Here is an 18,426-nt window from a genome sequence, read left to right on the forward strand (position 1 = left end):
CAGTAGCCGTAAATTTTGTCATGTGTATGTTTGTGTACCAATTTCTCTAATATCTTCTAAGCCCTAAGAAAACGGTTTAAGTGCAATTCAATCGGTTCCGCAGTTTTTGAACCAAAGTATTTGACCTACGTTTAACTTATTTGACTTTAAGGGTCTGTTTCACAATGTATGGATAAAGTGCCAAATAGCTATGCAACACATAAATTATTCGAAATATAAAAGTTCCGAATAAGATACTTGGCATTTCAGTCGTGAAACGCAAAAATACTGTTTATCCTACAAGTAAGTAATAAAAAGCTTATTTGGAACTTATCCGGACATTGTGAAACAGACCCTAAGCTTAGAATTAAAACTTTAGATAGCGATTAGAAACAGTGGCGGAGAGTGTCTTGACCGCTCTACGCCCTTGACTTGCAAAGTAGGACTTAAATGTAAATTTATAATAAATTTAACATCTTTTCTGTTGGCGTTAAGGAAATCTTTGTTTCTCAATGTTACCTTTTCTTTCAGGCGAGAACCTTCTATACATGTTAGTTCAGCCACAATGGGTCGGTGACATGGTCTGTGACGTTGCAAGGCACGTGAACCCTGAAAATCTATTTGTGCAAAATCCCTATGCCTTCCTTCTTACGAAGGAGAATGAGGGTGAGTCTTGTGATTTAGTTATTTTTATGTTATTATTACAAATGCCTTCTCTATTAAAATCCAAATCATTTGTATGTATAGAATTAACAGTTATGTAAAACTTAATAGTATTTTCCCTATCGTAAGAGTTACTCACGCACTCATGCACTTAGGCGTGTTGATTATTTTGTTTTTTAAAATAAAAATAAGTAATTAAAAAGAGGTGTTATTAAATTTAATTTTACGCACTCGCGAGCCCTCTGCCATTGAGGGTGTCCATGGGCGGCGGTATCACTTAACATCAGGTGAGCCACCTGCCCGTTTGCCCCCTGTTCTATAAAAAAAAAATACTTTTAAGTTTGTTATGGTCCCAAATCTTACACATTATAATCAATTGTTGTCAGATCAATAAACACATTTATTTTTTTTATTTTTTATAAATGTTCATTCGTTTGACTAGTTTTAGGTACTTTTACATGTTTATATTAAAAAATAAAATCATAACTTCATACTAAATATAAATATTTTCTTAGCTATGATGAGCAGCGAGTTCTACTCGGCTTCACAAGTTGGTGGTACCGGAACTTACTATGGACAAAGTATGTTTTTTTAAATATTATACAGTTTATTGTTTACTTCCTAATAATGAATAATAAAACTTTTAAAATTTGTTTCTATGTTATATTCTTATGTATTACAGAATACTGGGAACAATTCGCAAGTCAGGGTGGCGGTCAACAAGAAGGTCAGGTCACTGGTGACCAATTTAGTCAAAGTGGGGGACATGTCAGTCAAAGTGGAGGACAATTTAGTCAAGGCTCCCAACATAGCCAAACGCACTTTAGACAATCTGGTGTTCAAAATGGCGGTCAATACCAAGGCGGAAGAGCTTCAGGCGGGCAATATACATCAGGTGGTCAATCTGGAAGCCAATTCAGCACAAACCATGCAACTGGCGGTCAAGTCTCCGGACAAGGTCACACATACAATCGCACCTGGACTGAAGAAAATCTCTCGGAAGAAGAAAAGGAAGCTATTAGGAAAAACCTTGAAGCCATATCCAGAACACCTGGTCAAACCGGCAGTGGTCACAACGAAGGCGCAGTATATCTAGGTGAAGGAAGATATAGAGACAGTTCTGGACGAATCTTCACATATGGCGAGGCCCAAGGACAAAATGGCTACGAAAGAAGAGTGTACATAAGCGGACAGCCATTTGAAGCGGGTTACGATAACGATGGACGCGTCGTGCGAGTGAAAAATAGGACTATAATCTATGACTCGAACCATAATATAATTTCTCAGACTGAGACGAGTACGGAGTATGGATCACTCGGCCATGAAGGAGAAGCTGGAAGTTCGTTTAATGCGTAAGTAATAATTGATAATGTCTTCATCTAGGAGGTAATTAATGAAGGTCTCGGTGGGGTGACGAGGTTTCTTAAAGTTTACTTTTTACTGCCGCCCATTGACACCCGCATCAGCTGTTCTGGAAGCGTTCAGCGTTGCAGGCCTTTAAGTTGTAATTAATCTAATTCCTAACGATTTGGAAATACCTGGAAAGGTAGTTGGAAGACTTTCGTTTCAAGTTTGAAAGTGGCAGAAAGTAGAACTAAATTTAAATTTACACTCAACAAGCTAGGTAAATAATAAAACGTAATCGATCCATGTCATTTCCCTAGCTGTTTGATGAACTGGCTGAATATCTTTCAGGCCACTAGTTAAACGGCGCCGTTTAGTTTAGAGGCTTGGCAGTTAATCGAATGGCTAATAAAGATGATAGATCGATAGACAGATCAACGACATTTAATTTGACTCGCTCTGTAATTAATCTAATTGTTCTAATGAATCCTATAATTCCTTTTTCCAGATACCTCAACAAGCAGGGCAGTCAGGGAAGCAGGGCTAGTGCTGGTGGATTCGTGCATGGAGCCTGGTCTACTACAGAAACCATTAACCCAGAGATTATGAATACTGGATCAGCCATCAGGGGAGGCTCTGATGTTACTGTAGTTGGAGATGAAGACGAAGACAGACTTGAAGGTTTGTTTAAATTATCATGTTTTTAGTGATATTCTTCTGTATATATATATGTCTGTGAACGAAAAACAAAATATTTGAGAAGACCTATTGGAGGAATACTCCAATTCAACCAGTGACGCCATTTTGACTATCTTCTTCATTTACTAGGGTAACATTACATCTATTAAATTCTACTGTACGTGTGTATGTCACTGAACTCCTATTAAACGACTGGAGCTATTTGAATGAATTTTTAAGTATGCAGTGGCACCCTGGATGGTTTAGATAAAAAAAAGCCCGTCAGATAGAGCTGCAGTCGGTATCTAGTCTTATTTATTTCTACAGCAAATGAACAGCTGGAATATAACAAATATAAATTTCGACTAAATAGATTTCAATGATTTCTTTAATCGAGGAGGATTTACATTATTATATTGTTCCATATTAGACATATGTTACTAAAGTATCTATTCTTCATAGGTTTTGGAGTATATGCCGCCCAAAATAGTAACAACGAATTCAAAGTGGGAATGGCCGACGTCACAGGTGCTGTCAACTCCCGACAAAGTGAAAACTACAGGGGCCAGGGATACAACTCTGGAGGATACCAAGGGCAGAGTACACAAGGATTCCAGGGTCAAAGTAGCCAGGGATACCAGAGCCAAGGTTTAGGAGTCCAGGGAGGACAAGGATATCAAACGGGATACCACAGTGGAAGTTACCAGAGTGGCTCCCAGGGTGGAGCACATGCATCCAGTGGTGGATATTCTTATTCACGATCAGGTACAAAATATTTTTTATTTTTTTTTATTATGTAACATGAGGTAAATGGACAGGGTGCTCATCTAATGTTTACTGAATTTTAGGTGGCCACTCCTATTCCTCTTCAGGTGGCAGCTTCAGCTCATCTTCAGAACAAAGACACGAGAGCACCCGGCGCCGAAGACAATATGAGGTATTTATAATTTATATATATACTAATGATACGTTAACTATTAACCATCTTTTTGATAGATATTTTTGATATCAATATTTTTTTTCTAATTTACAGGTGGACCCCCAATTAATGGAGATGCTGAAGCGATGTGAGGAGAAGTACAAGTGTTCTGTAGTACGTTGTCGTACAGGACGTCTGTTGAAGGGACAGGAAGTGTGGCTGGCACTGCGCGCGCGCATCAACGCTACTGTTCTCAATGAGGTAGGAAATTTTGCGAAATGGCACTTGACCTAATTCGTCATATAGTGGTTTTTAAATTCATTAAAATCAAAATTTATTTATTCATATGTTACTATTTACGCTTCTGAATGACAATATTAAAAAAGGTTATATTTACTACCACTTCCAAAATCAAAGGCTGAGCAAAAATAGCTAGGTTTTTGGTTAAGGAAAAGGATTTTTTTTTATTTAACCTTATTATAGTTAAATTATGTGTGCAAAAGAATCCCTATACTCATCCAACTTATAATTATGTGGTTCCCTTTAAATGTCAGAAAGTTTCCTATTTTACTATTAGGTAACACATTTAAATTAATTTATGTCACTTGGTAAAGCTTTGTACCGTGTGTAAAATAAATCGATTTTAACGAAAGATTTTATTCACAGATATCAAAGGAACAACCTGTAAAACTGTCAACCCTAACGGCGACCCGTGTATCCCGACTGCCCATGGTCGGTCGGCCATTAGACCAGGGTTGGCAAACTGGAGAAGCTCATACTATGGTTACACCACAGTTGGAAGCCCTTTCCAGTGGTTCAATACCATTGTGGGTAATCATATTAGCTGCTGTTGTTGGGGCATTACTGCTGTTGCTGCTTATCTTCGCTCTTTACAAAGTAAGACTTCAATTATTTTTATTAACATGTCATAAAGTCTGACATGGTTATTTAAAAAAATTTCAAAATCTAGTGTTTTGGCACATTAAAAATACAATTAAATAGATATATTAAATTATAAATGTTTAATTTAATTACAATTTAAGTAGGTATAGGACCTCACTTACAAATAATTAAAATGGTTTTTAAACCTTCTCAAATAGCCTTTTATGGATTTACAACGAATGTCAAGTCAATCAGTTTGTTGTAATATTATTTAACATGCAGTTTATAATCCACTGATGCCTGTATTTATATAGTTACAAAACGTTAATAGTCAAATTGTTATAATTAAAAACGTTTTAATTCTACTATAAGCAATAACTGTTTATTTTCAGTGCGGCTTCTTCAAACGCAACCGCCCCTCTGACCACACCGAGCGACAGCCGTTAAACGGTCGCGACGAACATCTCTGATATCCACCTCTCAGCGATACCGCGGATTCCCGCGAGACCGCTGACACTCGCACCAGCGACACTGACTCTCCGCGATACAGTTCCTCAACGGACGCGGCAAGTGATGTTACAAGTCATGACTCCTCCAGTATTGAACGCTACTGATAGTTTTTGTAAAAATTCACGGCAGTTATAAATACGTCTAGTACTATATTCGGCACGGAATAGATAAATAAGGATGGTCATGTAGGCTACACTAGCGCCACCAATATATCGGTATATTCATGCTAAAAAAATACATATGTAATTTATAAATTTTAGTAGGAAAATTTGACTTTAGGATTTTTCAGTATTATTATTATTTATCTATTCTGTGTTATTGAGTAATCTTTATAAGGATAAAGTGCAATTTTATCTTAATTATCTCGTATATTTTGTACACTACAAGGAACACAAGGATTAAATCTGTAAAACATTTCTTGTCTATGTTCTATGTACTGTGGTGCTAGGTCACGTGTACTACTAGATGGCGCTGAACTTAATTATCTTGTTTGTAGCAGTAAAATGGTGTACTAGAGACTGCTTATGTGCCTTAGAAAAGTTTTATGTGGTACAAGCTATATTGAGTATATAGCTATTTAGATCTGTATGAATTTTAGTAGTTCAATGACTTTTGACACATTGTTTTAGATCTGCGAATAGTGCAGTGTTTTTGGTGTAGTGTCGGTAGAGTTTTTTATTTCTTCAATGTTTTCAAGATAAGCTTGGAGAAGTGAGAATTATTAAAAAAATAAAAAACGCACACACGGACTCGCGTCCTCATTTGTATAAATTACCGATTTTCGACTAATGTAAATAATTGTGAGGTCTGAATGTTTCTTGGATATTTTTGTTTGAAAAATATTTCAAGAATTTATTTTATCGCTAACATAACTAGTCACGAATAGGATCACGTTAATTTAGTTGTAATACCTTCGGGGTTAGACATTTATTTATACTAAAATAAACTTGAATTTTTCATATCTAAAACTAACCCGATAAAGAAATTTGTCTAAGCTCGGAGTGCAAAATGTGATCTATGTTGTAAATGTTAAGGTGTATTTTTGCTTGATGCTTAAACTTCATACTATAACGTAGGTGCTGATTAAATTTGGTACAGAGTATTAATAATTAAATAACAATATTGCACAGATATCTTTTCGCCATATTTATGTTTTTAATAATGTATTGAAAATTTTCGACATGAAATTTTCTTAATTTTTTTTATTCTGAAATCAGCGTTATGAGAAAATTACTTATATATTGATAGGATCCTCATAAATTAACTCATCTTTTAAGATTAGCTTGCAATAATTAGCATAAGGTAGGTAATTGAAATTTAATATAAAATACAAGTTTGGGTGTGTTCCTTCGGGTTTTTCCCCCTTTTTACTGGGCCTTTAAGAGATATTTAGGAAAAAAACATAAAATACAGCCTTAAGAGATAAAATGTATGTGCCTTGAAAACATATCTATAATAAAATATAGGATCATGTAAATATTTTTTATTAGTCTACAGAAGTGGGTGAGAATACAGTTTTTCATACTTTCAGTAATGAAAACACGCTACATATAGTCAACAGAATCGTGTTGCTTTTTTATATATTTTACAGCAGTTTTAATATTGTGCCTTCAAAAACTGCCAGTTACTAAATAATGTAAATATTAAGTTTTATTTCTTTAAATTTTAACATTTCACGGCCATTTTATTTTAAAGTATAGTACTTAATTATTTTAAGGAATTTACTTTAGGCCACGAATAACCAAAATTATTTTGTTTTAAATGGTTCTGTGAAATTATCTAAGCGTCATTGTTATTTTATTTCGATTAATAAATATTTATTTTCTTAACTTTTAATTCAGCTTTTACTTATAAGACGTATTATTGAAACCCCATACATCTTTTTCAATTTTTAACTGCAAGGTAATGCTACAGACAAAGCTGACTTTTAAAGTATGTGGTCAGATATGTTTGCGTCTATAGTTGCCTTAAGTATTAGAAGAATTGAAAAAGAGTGATGGGGATCCTAAGTGGATGCCATAATGTTTTAATGATAATAAACTTTTGGGTTGTCTGGGTAATTTGCATTTACCAAAAAGAACTGTAATTAAATATTTGTTTTTTAATCATTTTGTCTTTTATTAATATCTCAAATAGAACATAGATTTTATTATTATATATTCTACTCAAAGTTTATTATAAAAAATCTAATAAATTGAAGTGTAAATATATATTTATATAATTTATATAATTATTAAACAATATAGTCGGAATTTTTTATAGTACTTACGTTACTAAACGTAAATCATTACGAGCATTGCGGACCCGGAAGTTAAAATGTAGGTTAGAAATTTGTATTAATCACTTCAAACTATTTTTTCAACATCTATTTTTTTATCTTGATAACCAACATTAAACGACGTATGTTAACATTTTTTTAAACTTGGGATTAATATAACCATATATGAAAAGCCTATCGATTCGAGTCATAATCTCTTATCGAAGAAAAACACTTGATGCTAGTTTTCAGCCTAATTGTTATTCTTAAATTCGAACCCCAAAGTGTCTAACTAATGATTTAGTTTTCAACTTTCATCCCATGAACCTAAAGACATCTTTACAGACAAACCTATATGACTTTACGACTTTAGACACGTAATGCGTATCAGAAATATGTCGGCTTCGGAATTCCGTTGAAGAAGTATTATTTACGCAGATACTAGGCTGTTCACCTACTTATGTAGTCAGCCTGACTCAAAAACCGATATAGAAATGGCCCAACTATAAGAAATCTTACAAAAGAACAAACAACCCAAGTGTAATAGCAAGAATAGTAAATGAACATTATTTGGTTTATAAATCTGTATGAAATTGGCATTGACTAACAGCGTTTAGATTAAGAAGACAGATGAGCATTGAAATACCGAACTTCTCAACGATTAAATTTAAGTCTGTACAGTGTGCAAAATAAGTATTGTAGTCAAATAGTAAATTAAATCATATCAACTTATTTTACGTAATATGTGACGAAAATTAAGTAACGAAATAAATACATCATAAAATTATTGTTCAAAGGAAAAATATAAATTTCATTCAATGAGTTTTTATAATTATTATTTTCTTAGAGGCGCGAAATTTTTATATTTTATAACCTGTATATTTAAAGGTGCAATTTTGTTAGACTCATTACCTAAGTTTCATCCCAATGTTTGAGATTATAAACTATTAAATAACTATTACTTAACAATACCTGGCATAAATATGATCAAGAAAAGACCCTCCATACCTTCTCTTAAAGTAAAAGTCCCATTTGCACTCCATTACAAAAGTGCCTGCAAATATATTAGTATGATATTACACAAATTGTCCAGAATTAAAATTTTATGATAAGGACACAATTTTTTTTGTTGACGCTATTCGATTGCTCGGATTCGTAAATTTCCCGCTGAGGACCCTTTATCAAGTATCTGTTGGACTCGACTGAAATTAAGCGTCTTCAGAACTATATTGTTCTGTAATAACAATTTTAAAGTTTTATTTGTGCCACCGCAATCTGGTCTGAAATATTGATATCTTTTAAAGAATTAAAATTTTGGACTAATTTATATACTTTTAAAATAAAATTCACATAACTGACTCATAATTTTGGTCATTAAAAACAAAAGATATTTGTATCAGAAAATACAACACCTTATAATTGTAAAAGCAACTGCTATGAGATAAGTATACCAAGAATAATATATAACCAATTGATTTCGCCGTCCATATTAAGTTCAGTATTGGGAGACGTCGCTAAATGGCACTCAAATAAAAAGAATGGCACCACAATACTTTGGTAGTTGACACAAATGGTGGCGTTCTAGACACGAATCGCCAATAAATCATGAAAATTCTGATATGCAAGTATTTTCATACACGCACATTGCATATCAGAGAATATTAAGTAGATATGAATTTCCCAAAGCAAAGGTTCCAGATCTAGTTACGAAAACTATTCGCCAAAGTCAGTTGTCTATTACCCGTCTGTAGTAGGATTTACCATTGTCGTAAGGGAGCGGATAGTTTTCTTCATCTATTGTATTAATATTTACAGATAAAGGGATCATACATACATTTACTAAAGTTCTCCACATCATATATAATGCTATTATATGTTACAAACTCTATTTTCCAAATAACGATTATTATGGTAAACATTTAAAATATATTAAATCAATCTCAAAAACAGTGATAGTTTGAGGTTCCATGTCCTCCGTCAACAAGAAATGTTTAACGCACACTGAACACTGATATATGTCGATGAACATGAGTAGAGAGAGGGGAAAGCGTCTGTCCAAAATACGGCTAAAGTCGCAGCTTAGAGTGAGAGAAAAGGAGCCTGTTTACCGCTACCGTATAGGTATAACATATTTCACATCCAATATTAGATTTTACTCGTAATTTTTTGCTTATTTTAAATTAAATTCCTTAATAAAACGAATTAGGTATCTATCAGATAGGCAGATTACTTTTTTTTTATTGATCAAGGTATACTACAAGTCATTATAAATCGTATACATAACAAAATAGCAAGATATTCCGAATAATTATGTACAACTAAAGCATAATACAAAGTTAAGGATTATTTTAATGATCCCAGTGCGCTGTGAATAGAAACCCGCGCACAATTCTTGAATAAGAAATGCGTTTTAACATGACCAAAAATTTGAAACCTTTGAAGCTTAGCAAATAGAAACGAAGACAAAAATCGAATATCAAATTGAAATAAATAATGTATTAAAAATATAATTCTAGCCTATAAAAACTTTATATGATTGATTTTAAGTATTGTACATACAACATATTTTAAAGATACAGTTTTATATATTTATGGTACTTACACAAATTTAATTTAATTACTTAATAAACTTTATACCTACATTAAATAAATAATAATAATTAATTTCTTTCCCGACTCAGCAGTATATTACAATTATATTTAGAGCTTTCAGAGACATAAAAGGTATCCATCTGAACAAGGCGTGAAACTAATATTTTGTGCCTTATCTTGCACGACAAAATATAACAATGCATAATTATATGTTTTTACAATTTTTCATTGTATTGGGAAAGAAAATATGTATATGTAAACCCTTCTTCTCTTCTGTGCTGTCTAAAAAGATTTCAGATCTTTACGCATTACTACATTTAATATTTAATTAATGTTTATTGAATTATAAAAGATATATTCGTTAGTTTTAAAAGGAATTGAATGAGAAATCGTAGTCGGAGTAAGATATTTCTTATTTCCACTAACAAAGCAGCAAACCTATTTAGATTGTATAATGAAAGTCTTCAAGGAAAGAAAAAAGGCAAATAAAGACTCCAAGCCAATTATTGTCTAGCCGCAATCGCTAAGCCAATTCGTATAACTTTTGTAGGGTTTATTATAAGAAGAAATACATTAAAAATACGAAGAATAAGAAGTCGTTATGAATCTTCCTTACAGTAAATCTTCATATGATGTTCAGTTATCTAAGACATAGCTAGTGTTTAGTAGATGATATATTTTGTTAACCAAAGTAAGGTATATTTGTGACTCTTATCTGAAAGGGAGTAGCAAATATTCCGAAGAAAAATAAGAAAATATAAAGGGGACCGCACCCAGAAAATACGTAATTATAACAATCTTTAGTTAATTATAACATGAGCCATTAAGTTTTTCACATTTAACAATTTCTAATTTAAATATATTTCTGTAAAACAAATATAAGATTTAACAAAATAATTGGTTTTGCTAATAACTTGTCAATAAATCAACAATTATAACATCATTCGATCAATAAATATTATTTTTTATTTGATCTATAATCGCAAGAGGTTAACTTTATAAAAGCCTTTGATGGCTTTTGTTTTTCTTAATTTCCATTGAATCAAAATTGGAGGTATGTGTATCCACGCCTTACTGTGGGGACTTGTATACGTACCTTTATATGTTTTATTCAAGCTTAAGAATATATTCTAACTTTTCCCTACTCAAAAGGTTTAATAGATTTTTGGATGAAAGTAAATAATTTCACTAAGTAAAAGGCAGCTGGCTTACACGAAAATCATTTCAAAAGCCATTAACAGCATCCGACCGGTAATTGAAAATCCACTTTCAGGATCTGTACAATACCTTTGGCCTCCTGGAACCAATTCTCACGCATTTTCCGATGGATTTGTTTACATATTCGAAAAAGCTTTAAAATGCTTAAAAATATACTTAAAGCTGATTAAGTATATTTTTTAACATTTTTCTGAGACTCTCGTAGGCTTGATTTTAATTGCATTTTAAAGATTAAAATGAAAAACAAAATTTTATTATTTTTATCTGTAATCTTCAGATTCAATTAAGAAGGATAATTGGAGAAAATAAATAAGTAGTTAGATAAGTTTTATCATATTACTTATTTGCTTTATAGTTATAATAATTTAATATTTATATGGGAATATAAAATTTAATAAAAATAGAATAGGATTTAAAGTTTTAACCGTTCCCGTTTTCTGATTTTTGATTTTAAACTTATATATTTTATAAAAATTATTAAACTTAAATAAATAAAATAAAATAAAACCTTTTAAACTGTATATAATGAAAACTAAAATATGTATATTGCTTTATACACTTGATTGAATCTATATAAAAAATATTTCACATATTTATTTTACATATATTTCCTATTTTTATTACATTTCTATTCCATATACAGAAGAAAGAATCAATTCATAAAAGCACAAATTCAAAAGAGTTGATAGCTTTTTAATTCGTTACACAAAAAAGCTCTTGGGAACACATAAATTCAATCACAATATTGTTTTTTTACTATTATCAATCTTACGTTTAGGATTTACGGTTCATTTTCAATTGGTAATCGATCTGTGAAATAACTAAACGAACCATTTGCCCAATACTCTGATATGATACAGAATGTTATTAACAGCTCGTTTGGGATTCCTCTTGTGTTGCGCGAACTAAATGTTTGTTTCCATTAATCTAAGTCACGAGGTTTATAAAAAATTGATTACAGAGTTTATTTATTTACTGCTAAAAATGTTATAGACCTATTATTCAATTAAGTTATTTTTAAAATATAAATAATACTTTCTAATAACATTTTACCCCTATACGCTTCACAAACAGGTCGCTCTTTGGCGAAGAGTCGAGAAGACTATTAATCTGTGAAAGTAAGTGGGAAGCGGAATGACACATTAATGGCGAAAATAGACTAGATTTTTGATAGAATATGTGTTTTTAGATATAAATCTAAATCGGAGTAATTAATTTCCGACACTTTGACAATTTGCTCCAACGGGTGACGATGGGAATAGTTCCTCTTAGCTGCATTATAATATTCGGGTCGCGTCTGCGGAGCGGGTGCGACTCGGTTATTGTGTCAATATTCTTTATTGTCTATGCTCTACGGACCCCAGAGATTATGCCGCCTTATTAACTTCGAAACACTACTAAACTTAGACGTGCTGGTATAAAGGAGTCGTGGATATACTTTTAAAACATTCACTCATAATTTAATTTAGTCACTTATATTTTTTTAATTTATCTAAGATATTTCAAATTGAAATTTAATCTTCACGTCTGTTACAGTACCTACGATCAATGCGTTTTTACGCTTAAAAACATTTTTAAAACATTAAATATAGTAAATAATGACGTATATATATAATCCTAAAATTGACTATATAAGTAGGTATTATATATTATATACCATATAAAAAATACTGACCATTCCATATACGAAAAATCGGTTATTATAACGAAAAGATTTCGCTCCAAATCTCCCCAATACGGATTATGTAAAGCCAATATGCATTATTTATTTAAAATTAAGTGTATATGGCTGATCCGATCAACGGTCGTTTGGCTCAATGTGAAATTGTTATTACACGGCATACGTTAATGATATTGGCAACATGCTATCCAACATTATACTCTACATTATGGCTAGTGATAATACCGATCATAACTAGCGGCTAAACCGTTAAAACCCGTGGCTATATTACCCATATACCCAGTTTCGAATTATCATAAATAGATGTCGTAAGTAATTTAACTATTTAACTCTGATACCGTAAAACGTAATTAAATTTTAAATGAAGTTCTTGTGTAATTGCCTAATGTAATTAGTGAAATATATAAGTGAATATTAAAAACTTATTGTACGCCTTTGTTCAATAAATTATTAAATATAGTCGCCTTCTCCGAAGCACTCAATTAATAAACAGTCAAGTTCGGAACTCGGAACACGTCTCAAGTTGCACTGCACCTGATGTATTGTGCAACTTTGAACGAGTTTCACTTATACAGCTATATTGGCGCTTGCAATGTCAATTTGATGAAATACTCTAGAGGAGCATCTGCTCATCTCAATGTCAGTTGAAGATATTATTAGGAATTGTTTTAAAGTTTATTTCTTCAATAGGAAAGCTCGCAGGAGCAAGCTCAAGTAACACTGTTGTTTTCAAGGCACGAAGAAGGCGCGTTGTTAAACCTGTATTTTTCAGTTTTTTAACAATAATAAACATATTTTTAGTAATATTTTCCCATCACAGCTGAATATATAAATAAGATAAAAACGTAGATGTTGTGGCCCGAAGAACTGCGAGCGTAAAAAATAGATTATACGTTCAATAATAAGTTTACACTATCGTATAAATTAATTTACTCGTTCAATTTGTTCTAGTGAAAACTAAATCATTCATTCGATTCGCACACCTCATTTGAAAAGTAAATATCGCTAGAGTAAATTTAAATATAATAATATAAGAATTCTCACAAAAAGCGCGAGCAGTGGTGGACAGACTACCGGACCGGAAAATCGGATCGGTGCTACGATTTGTAGCATCTACGGAGAGTAATGATAATATATATGACAATGATAGGTATTGTTGTATTATTATAGCAACGATTGCTTATTTATTTACTCAATTATAAATAAAAACAACAATCGGTACAAAGAAAAAAATATTATATTTTATTTATCTTACTTTAAAGTTCTGAAAGATTCTGTCATGAAAGCATACACATTAAGAACGAATTCTTACTGTTAAAACTTTGTTATAAAACAGGTCTGGTGTATTTTCCAATATCCTTTTTCTATCGTGTAGCAAGCAATTTTCTCTAATAGATGTTTTAATTAAAACTTAACAGGATTTTGCCGGACACATAATTGAAGCGTTCACAAAATAGTTTGAAAAGCGCAATTTATTTTACAACGAATTCTAGGAAATTTTCGTTGGTTTGCGCAAGGTAACATAAAACGTACAGAAGATAATTAATTAAAGGTTAATTACGTTGAAAGCTTTTTACAATATTGGGAATGATTCTTCGGAAAGGACATGCGAAATAAATATTTACCTAAAGATTCTGATAAAATAAACGTTTTTGGTAGATCTCTTTTTGGAATTTTTTGGAATCTTTGGTAGATTTGTACAGCTGTTTCGTGATGATTTTTCTAATAGGAAAGTAGGTGATCAGCCTATTGTGCTTGAGGCAGAGCCAAGGCTGGCGTTGATTTTTTGGGTCTTAGGCATGCCGGTTGCCTCACGATGATTTACTTCACCGCACAACCAACTATTTGACATTACCAATAATGAAAATCAAATCTCAAAAAATTTAAGAACTATCTACTCTGTACATTCATGTCCTAATATTAAATCGAGAGACGAGGTCTTAATAAATATAGTTTTCGCTTTGGTTACGATGTTTGTAGAAATGATAGATAGTTATCATTTTTGTTAAAAAACATATCTTCAATCGTTAAATAAAAAGCAAGTATTTTAATACTTTTCTTAGTAAATCACTGCTATCACTTTGAATGAAAACATTGTTAAACAAAACATCTTTAGCTCATCAAAGGGATATAATAATATTATTAATGGTATTCTTGCATTTTCTCCAAATCCTATTCAAACTATGATATAAAAAGATAACATTCGAAGCCTGAGATTTGATTGTTCGTACAAAACATAACTCGTACAAAATGCCAGAAAGCCGCTGCGTCCAATTTATTTTTATTACCATTTATATATCTGCTCTCATCCTCCCAAACATAAACTCGGCATCTAATTTTTGTGCAATTTATTGTGATTGGCGTCTTGTGCGGACTGTTTTCTTAGATTGAAGCACTTCTATTTTGTAAGTGTAATTTTTAATCTTTACAGTTAAAATAAATATAGAAAACATTTGTAAGAGTCAAATAAAATTATGAGTAAAATTGTTTGATACAGAAATGTGATATTTTCGACCTATAAGTCTTAAAACAGGTGAGGCACAGGCACTCACTGGGTTTTGCAGATAGAAGCGCTCCATTACAATCAAAGACAATTCATGAAGTACGACAGCGTTGGTTTGCTTTTGAAATAATAGTTCTTGATTCCAATTTTGGGATAGCTTATCATGACTAGGGTCGAGTTATGAGAATATGACCCTATAGAGGTCATAAAAAGAGACTGATTGATCTGGAGTGCAGGTTAAATGTCAATAATGACTTGTCCATTAGTAGTCTATATATATAGACTACAGATCAATCAGATCAACAGAATTTAAAGAAATACGAGTATTATTAGAAGTAATAAAAACCTATAATAAATCCATTAGAGGAAGTACGAGCATAAATGGGTAAGATACCGCCACCCGTGGACACTTTCAATGCCAGAGGGGCGGGCGGGAATGCGTTGCCGGCCTTTTAAGAATTGGTACGCTCTTTTCTCGAAGGACCCTAAGTCGAATTGGTTCGTTTAATTAAGTTTCGTCAGGAATCAAAAACAGAATCTCTTAAACAAATATTAATCTAACGGCTAATGTAACAGGTCAAAAATAGCAAATCTTAATATATATATTTCTTGTGTGCGTGTGTATGTGACTGAACTCCTCCTAAACGACTGGACCAATTTTGATGAAATTTTTTGTGTGTGTTCGTGGAGATTCGAGAATGGTTTAGATTCACAATTTTGTCCGCTGGACAATGTTTTTTTAAATTAATTAGTAACAGTTAGCGCTGCGATCAAATTAAAAAAAAAGTTTTGTTATCATTGTGTTATTGTAGACCATGTGCTGGATCGTTAGATATTGTCATAACATTTGAATAATAATTTTCATCAAAATGGTCCACAATGTTTTAGCTTATTAAAAAAAGTTTGAAATTTTCAAATTAAAGACGTATAGACAGGACAACGTCTGTCGGATCCGCTAGTAGTTCTATAAAAATTTACATTCACTCTATATATATAATATAAAAATTCAATCCCATTCGATGCAAGAAAAAACCATTTATTGTAATTGCTCGTAGCGTTGTGGCTCTGTCAGCCAATTACCAACCAACACAAAAAGAAGGCTCGGCGTGTATTAGGTATTACGAAATAACTTTTAATTATAAACACTGAACACAAAATGTAATTTAATAAAGATGTTTTAACAATAATTGGGATAGTAATTCCAAAAATTTAGCCTTCCTTATTTAATTAAGACAATTTATTTCATATTTGAAAGTAGGTTTTATTAAAACATATAATTTGAAGTTTTGAATTAGTGGTGTAGCCTCTCCTTCGTTTTTTGTATCTGTCACATGAATTTTATTGTTTCTATTGTACAAATAGGTGATCAGCATTCTGTTCAACGCCGTTGACTTTTGGGTCAGGGAATGTCGGCACAGACAAGTGTTAAATTCACGCATATAAATTGGCACAGCCAGGGTTCGAACTCAGGAATAAAAGTCGCACACAGACATATACACATAAAATTCCATTTATCTTAACGTTAACGTGAATACATACTCGAAGATTGTGCCCGAGTGGCTTGATTTACGATTTCGAAGTAAACCTTCATTTTATTTGCATTTTGCTCAAAGAGGAAGCCGAGTGCCTCATCCGTGCGTGTTTTTAAACGTCACGATGCGGTTACGATAACATTATATTTTTAATATCTGAAAATGTAGTTAATAATTCATATTAGGTAGGTATCTGTTTCACATAGACAGCCTAAACATTCCATCGTTAAATGTTCGTAGAATCTGTGGAGACAAACGTAACCCAAGTAAGCACATCTCATTCTAGGAGCGTACTCTTATTAGGAATGTGTTTAACGCCCGAACTCAATAATTAATCCACAATCACAGATCGGAAACAATCTGAGATCAGACCGTGATAGAATATCTATCTCCTATCTGCATCCCAATAACCAAACCCTACGAAGACAATCCAATTTGTCGACGGATAGAATTCAATCTCTTCGTTCTTTACACTCATATTTGATAATGATCTCCTGTTATATCAAGAACTTGGATTGCCTCTGAAATAAATCATAATAACAAAAAAAACAATGTAAGATATTCTATGGAATCTATTATGATTTATCGTAAACCTTAAATGTTATTCAGAGTTATCGAAGCAAATATAAAAGCTACTATGGGAAATATTTTCAGAAATCTCGAGTCGCGGGGTTAAATTCAAATATTATTTTATTACAAAATGGACATTGAAGTCTTGATTTCATTATTTATAAAGCTAAAAATATAACTACTGATATTGTTAATATATTTTTATTCTAAGCGTGTTAACAGAGTGAGCGACTAATAAATGTATTTGGTCGCAGCGGAAATGGGAATCGGGTGGCTATTGTTTATTGTTTAATCTGTGGACTGACAGCAGAATCCTTTAATTATCTGTCCAAAAGATAAATTGTCGCCATCTTACCGTTTTAATGGCGTTGTAATGGCAACAGAGAATAATTGTATATACGCCCGCAGACAATTTCATTCTAAACCACATTTCTTTCACCAGATTATTTTTTTCAATTTAAGCCGTTTCGTTGTTTCGTAGTTTTCAAAGCCCTAATTGAAGGCTTAAACCATAAAAGCATATAGTTTTTTTTAAGTAAGGTGTTTGATATAGAACTATACACTCTTAATCATTTAAGAGTGTATAGTTCTATATTATATCATCATGTTTGTTGGGGAAGGTATCCGTACCTTGCCGATATATATATAGATGTGATATATAGAACTATATCTATAGATCTTCCTCTCATTCTCATTATAACATAGCATAGCATAACAAAATAATATGTCGGATTGAATAGTACATATAAAATATTATTTATTAATTCTTAATAGCAAATTTCGTTCTATACTTCGTTTTCTTTCAAACTTCCGAGTTCAAAAGTCCTCTACGTTCACATCAACTCCCGAGTGCCAATTTGATTAATAGCTGTCTTGTAAGTGTTGCCAAGTCACACAAAGTATATCGCAGACATAATGGAAGCACATTCAATTTACGTAGTTCTTGTAATAAAATTAAGATTCAAATTGCATTAAGAACAGTTCTTTCATGTCCTTATTGTTACTTTGATTATCGTTCTAGTAAGTTATCCGGGAACTCTTGATTATATCAATACTTTTTTTATGATGCAACTTGAAATTATTATAATAACATTATTT

At 32.1% G+C, this 18,426-nt stretch overlaps 1 protein-coding gene across 4 annotated transcripts in view; it reads left to right on the top strand.

Moving 5' to 3' along the window:
• Positions 1-7,083, top strand: part of LOC110997394 (integrin alpha-PS2) — an 83,493-nt gene extending 76,410 nt beyond the window's left edge. For all 4 annotated transcript variants that reach the window (XM_022265536.2, XM_022265538.2, XM_022265537.2 and 1 more), the window contains 9 exons: positions 511-645; positions 1,158-1,223; positions 1,325-1,994; positions 2,495-2,667; positions 3,127-3,429; positions 3,513-3,601; positions 3,698-3,844; positions 4,250-4,480; positions 4,858-7,083. In XM_022265536.2, the coding sequence (XP_022121228.2) occupies positions 511-645; positions 1,158-1,223; positions 1,325-1,994; positions 2,495-2,667; positions 3,127-3,429; positions 3,513-3,601; positions 3,698-3,844; positions 4,250-4,480; positions 4,858-4,935 (1,892 nt within the window). In that variant the 3' untranslated portion in view covers positions 4,936-7,083. The remainder of the gene's footprint in view (positions 1-510; positions 646-1,157; positions 1,224-1,324; positions 1,995-2,494; positions 2,668-3,126; positions 3,430-3,512; positions 3,602-3,697; positions 3,845-4,249; positions 4,481-4,857) is intronic.
• The last annotated feature ends 11,343 nt before the right edge of the window (positions 7,084-18,426 follow it).

Source organism: Pieris rapae, chromosome 11 (assembly GCF_905147795.1).
Source record: "Pieris rapae chromosome 11, ilPieRapa1.1, whole genome shotgun sequence".
Classification (NCBI taxonomy): Eukaryota; Metazoa; Arthropoda; class Insecta; order Lepidoptera; family Pieridae; genus Pieris; species Pieris rapae.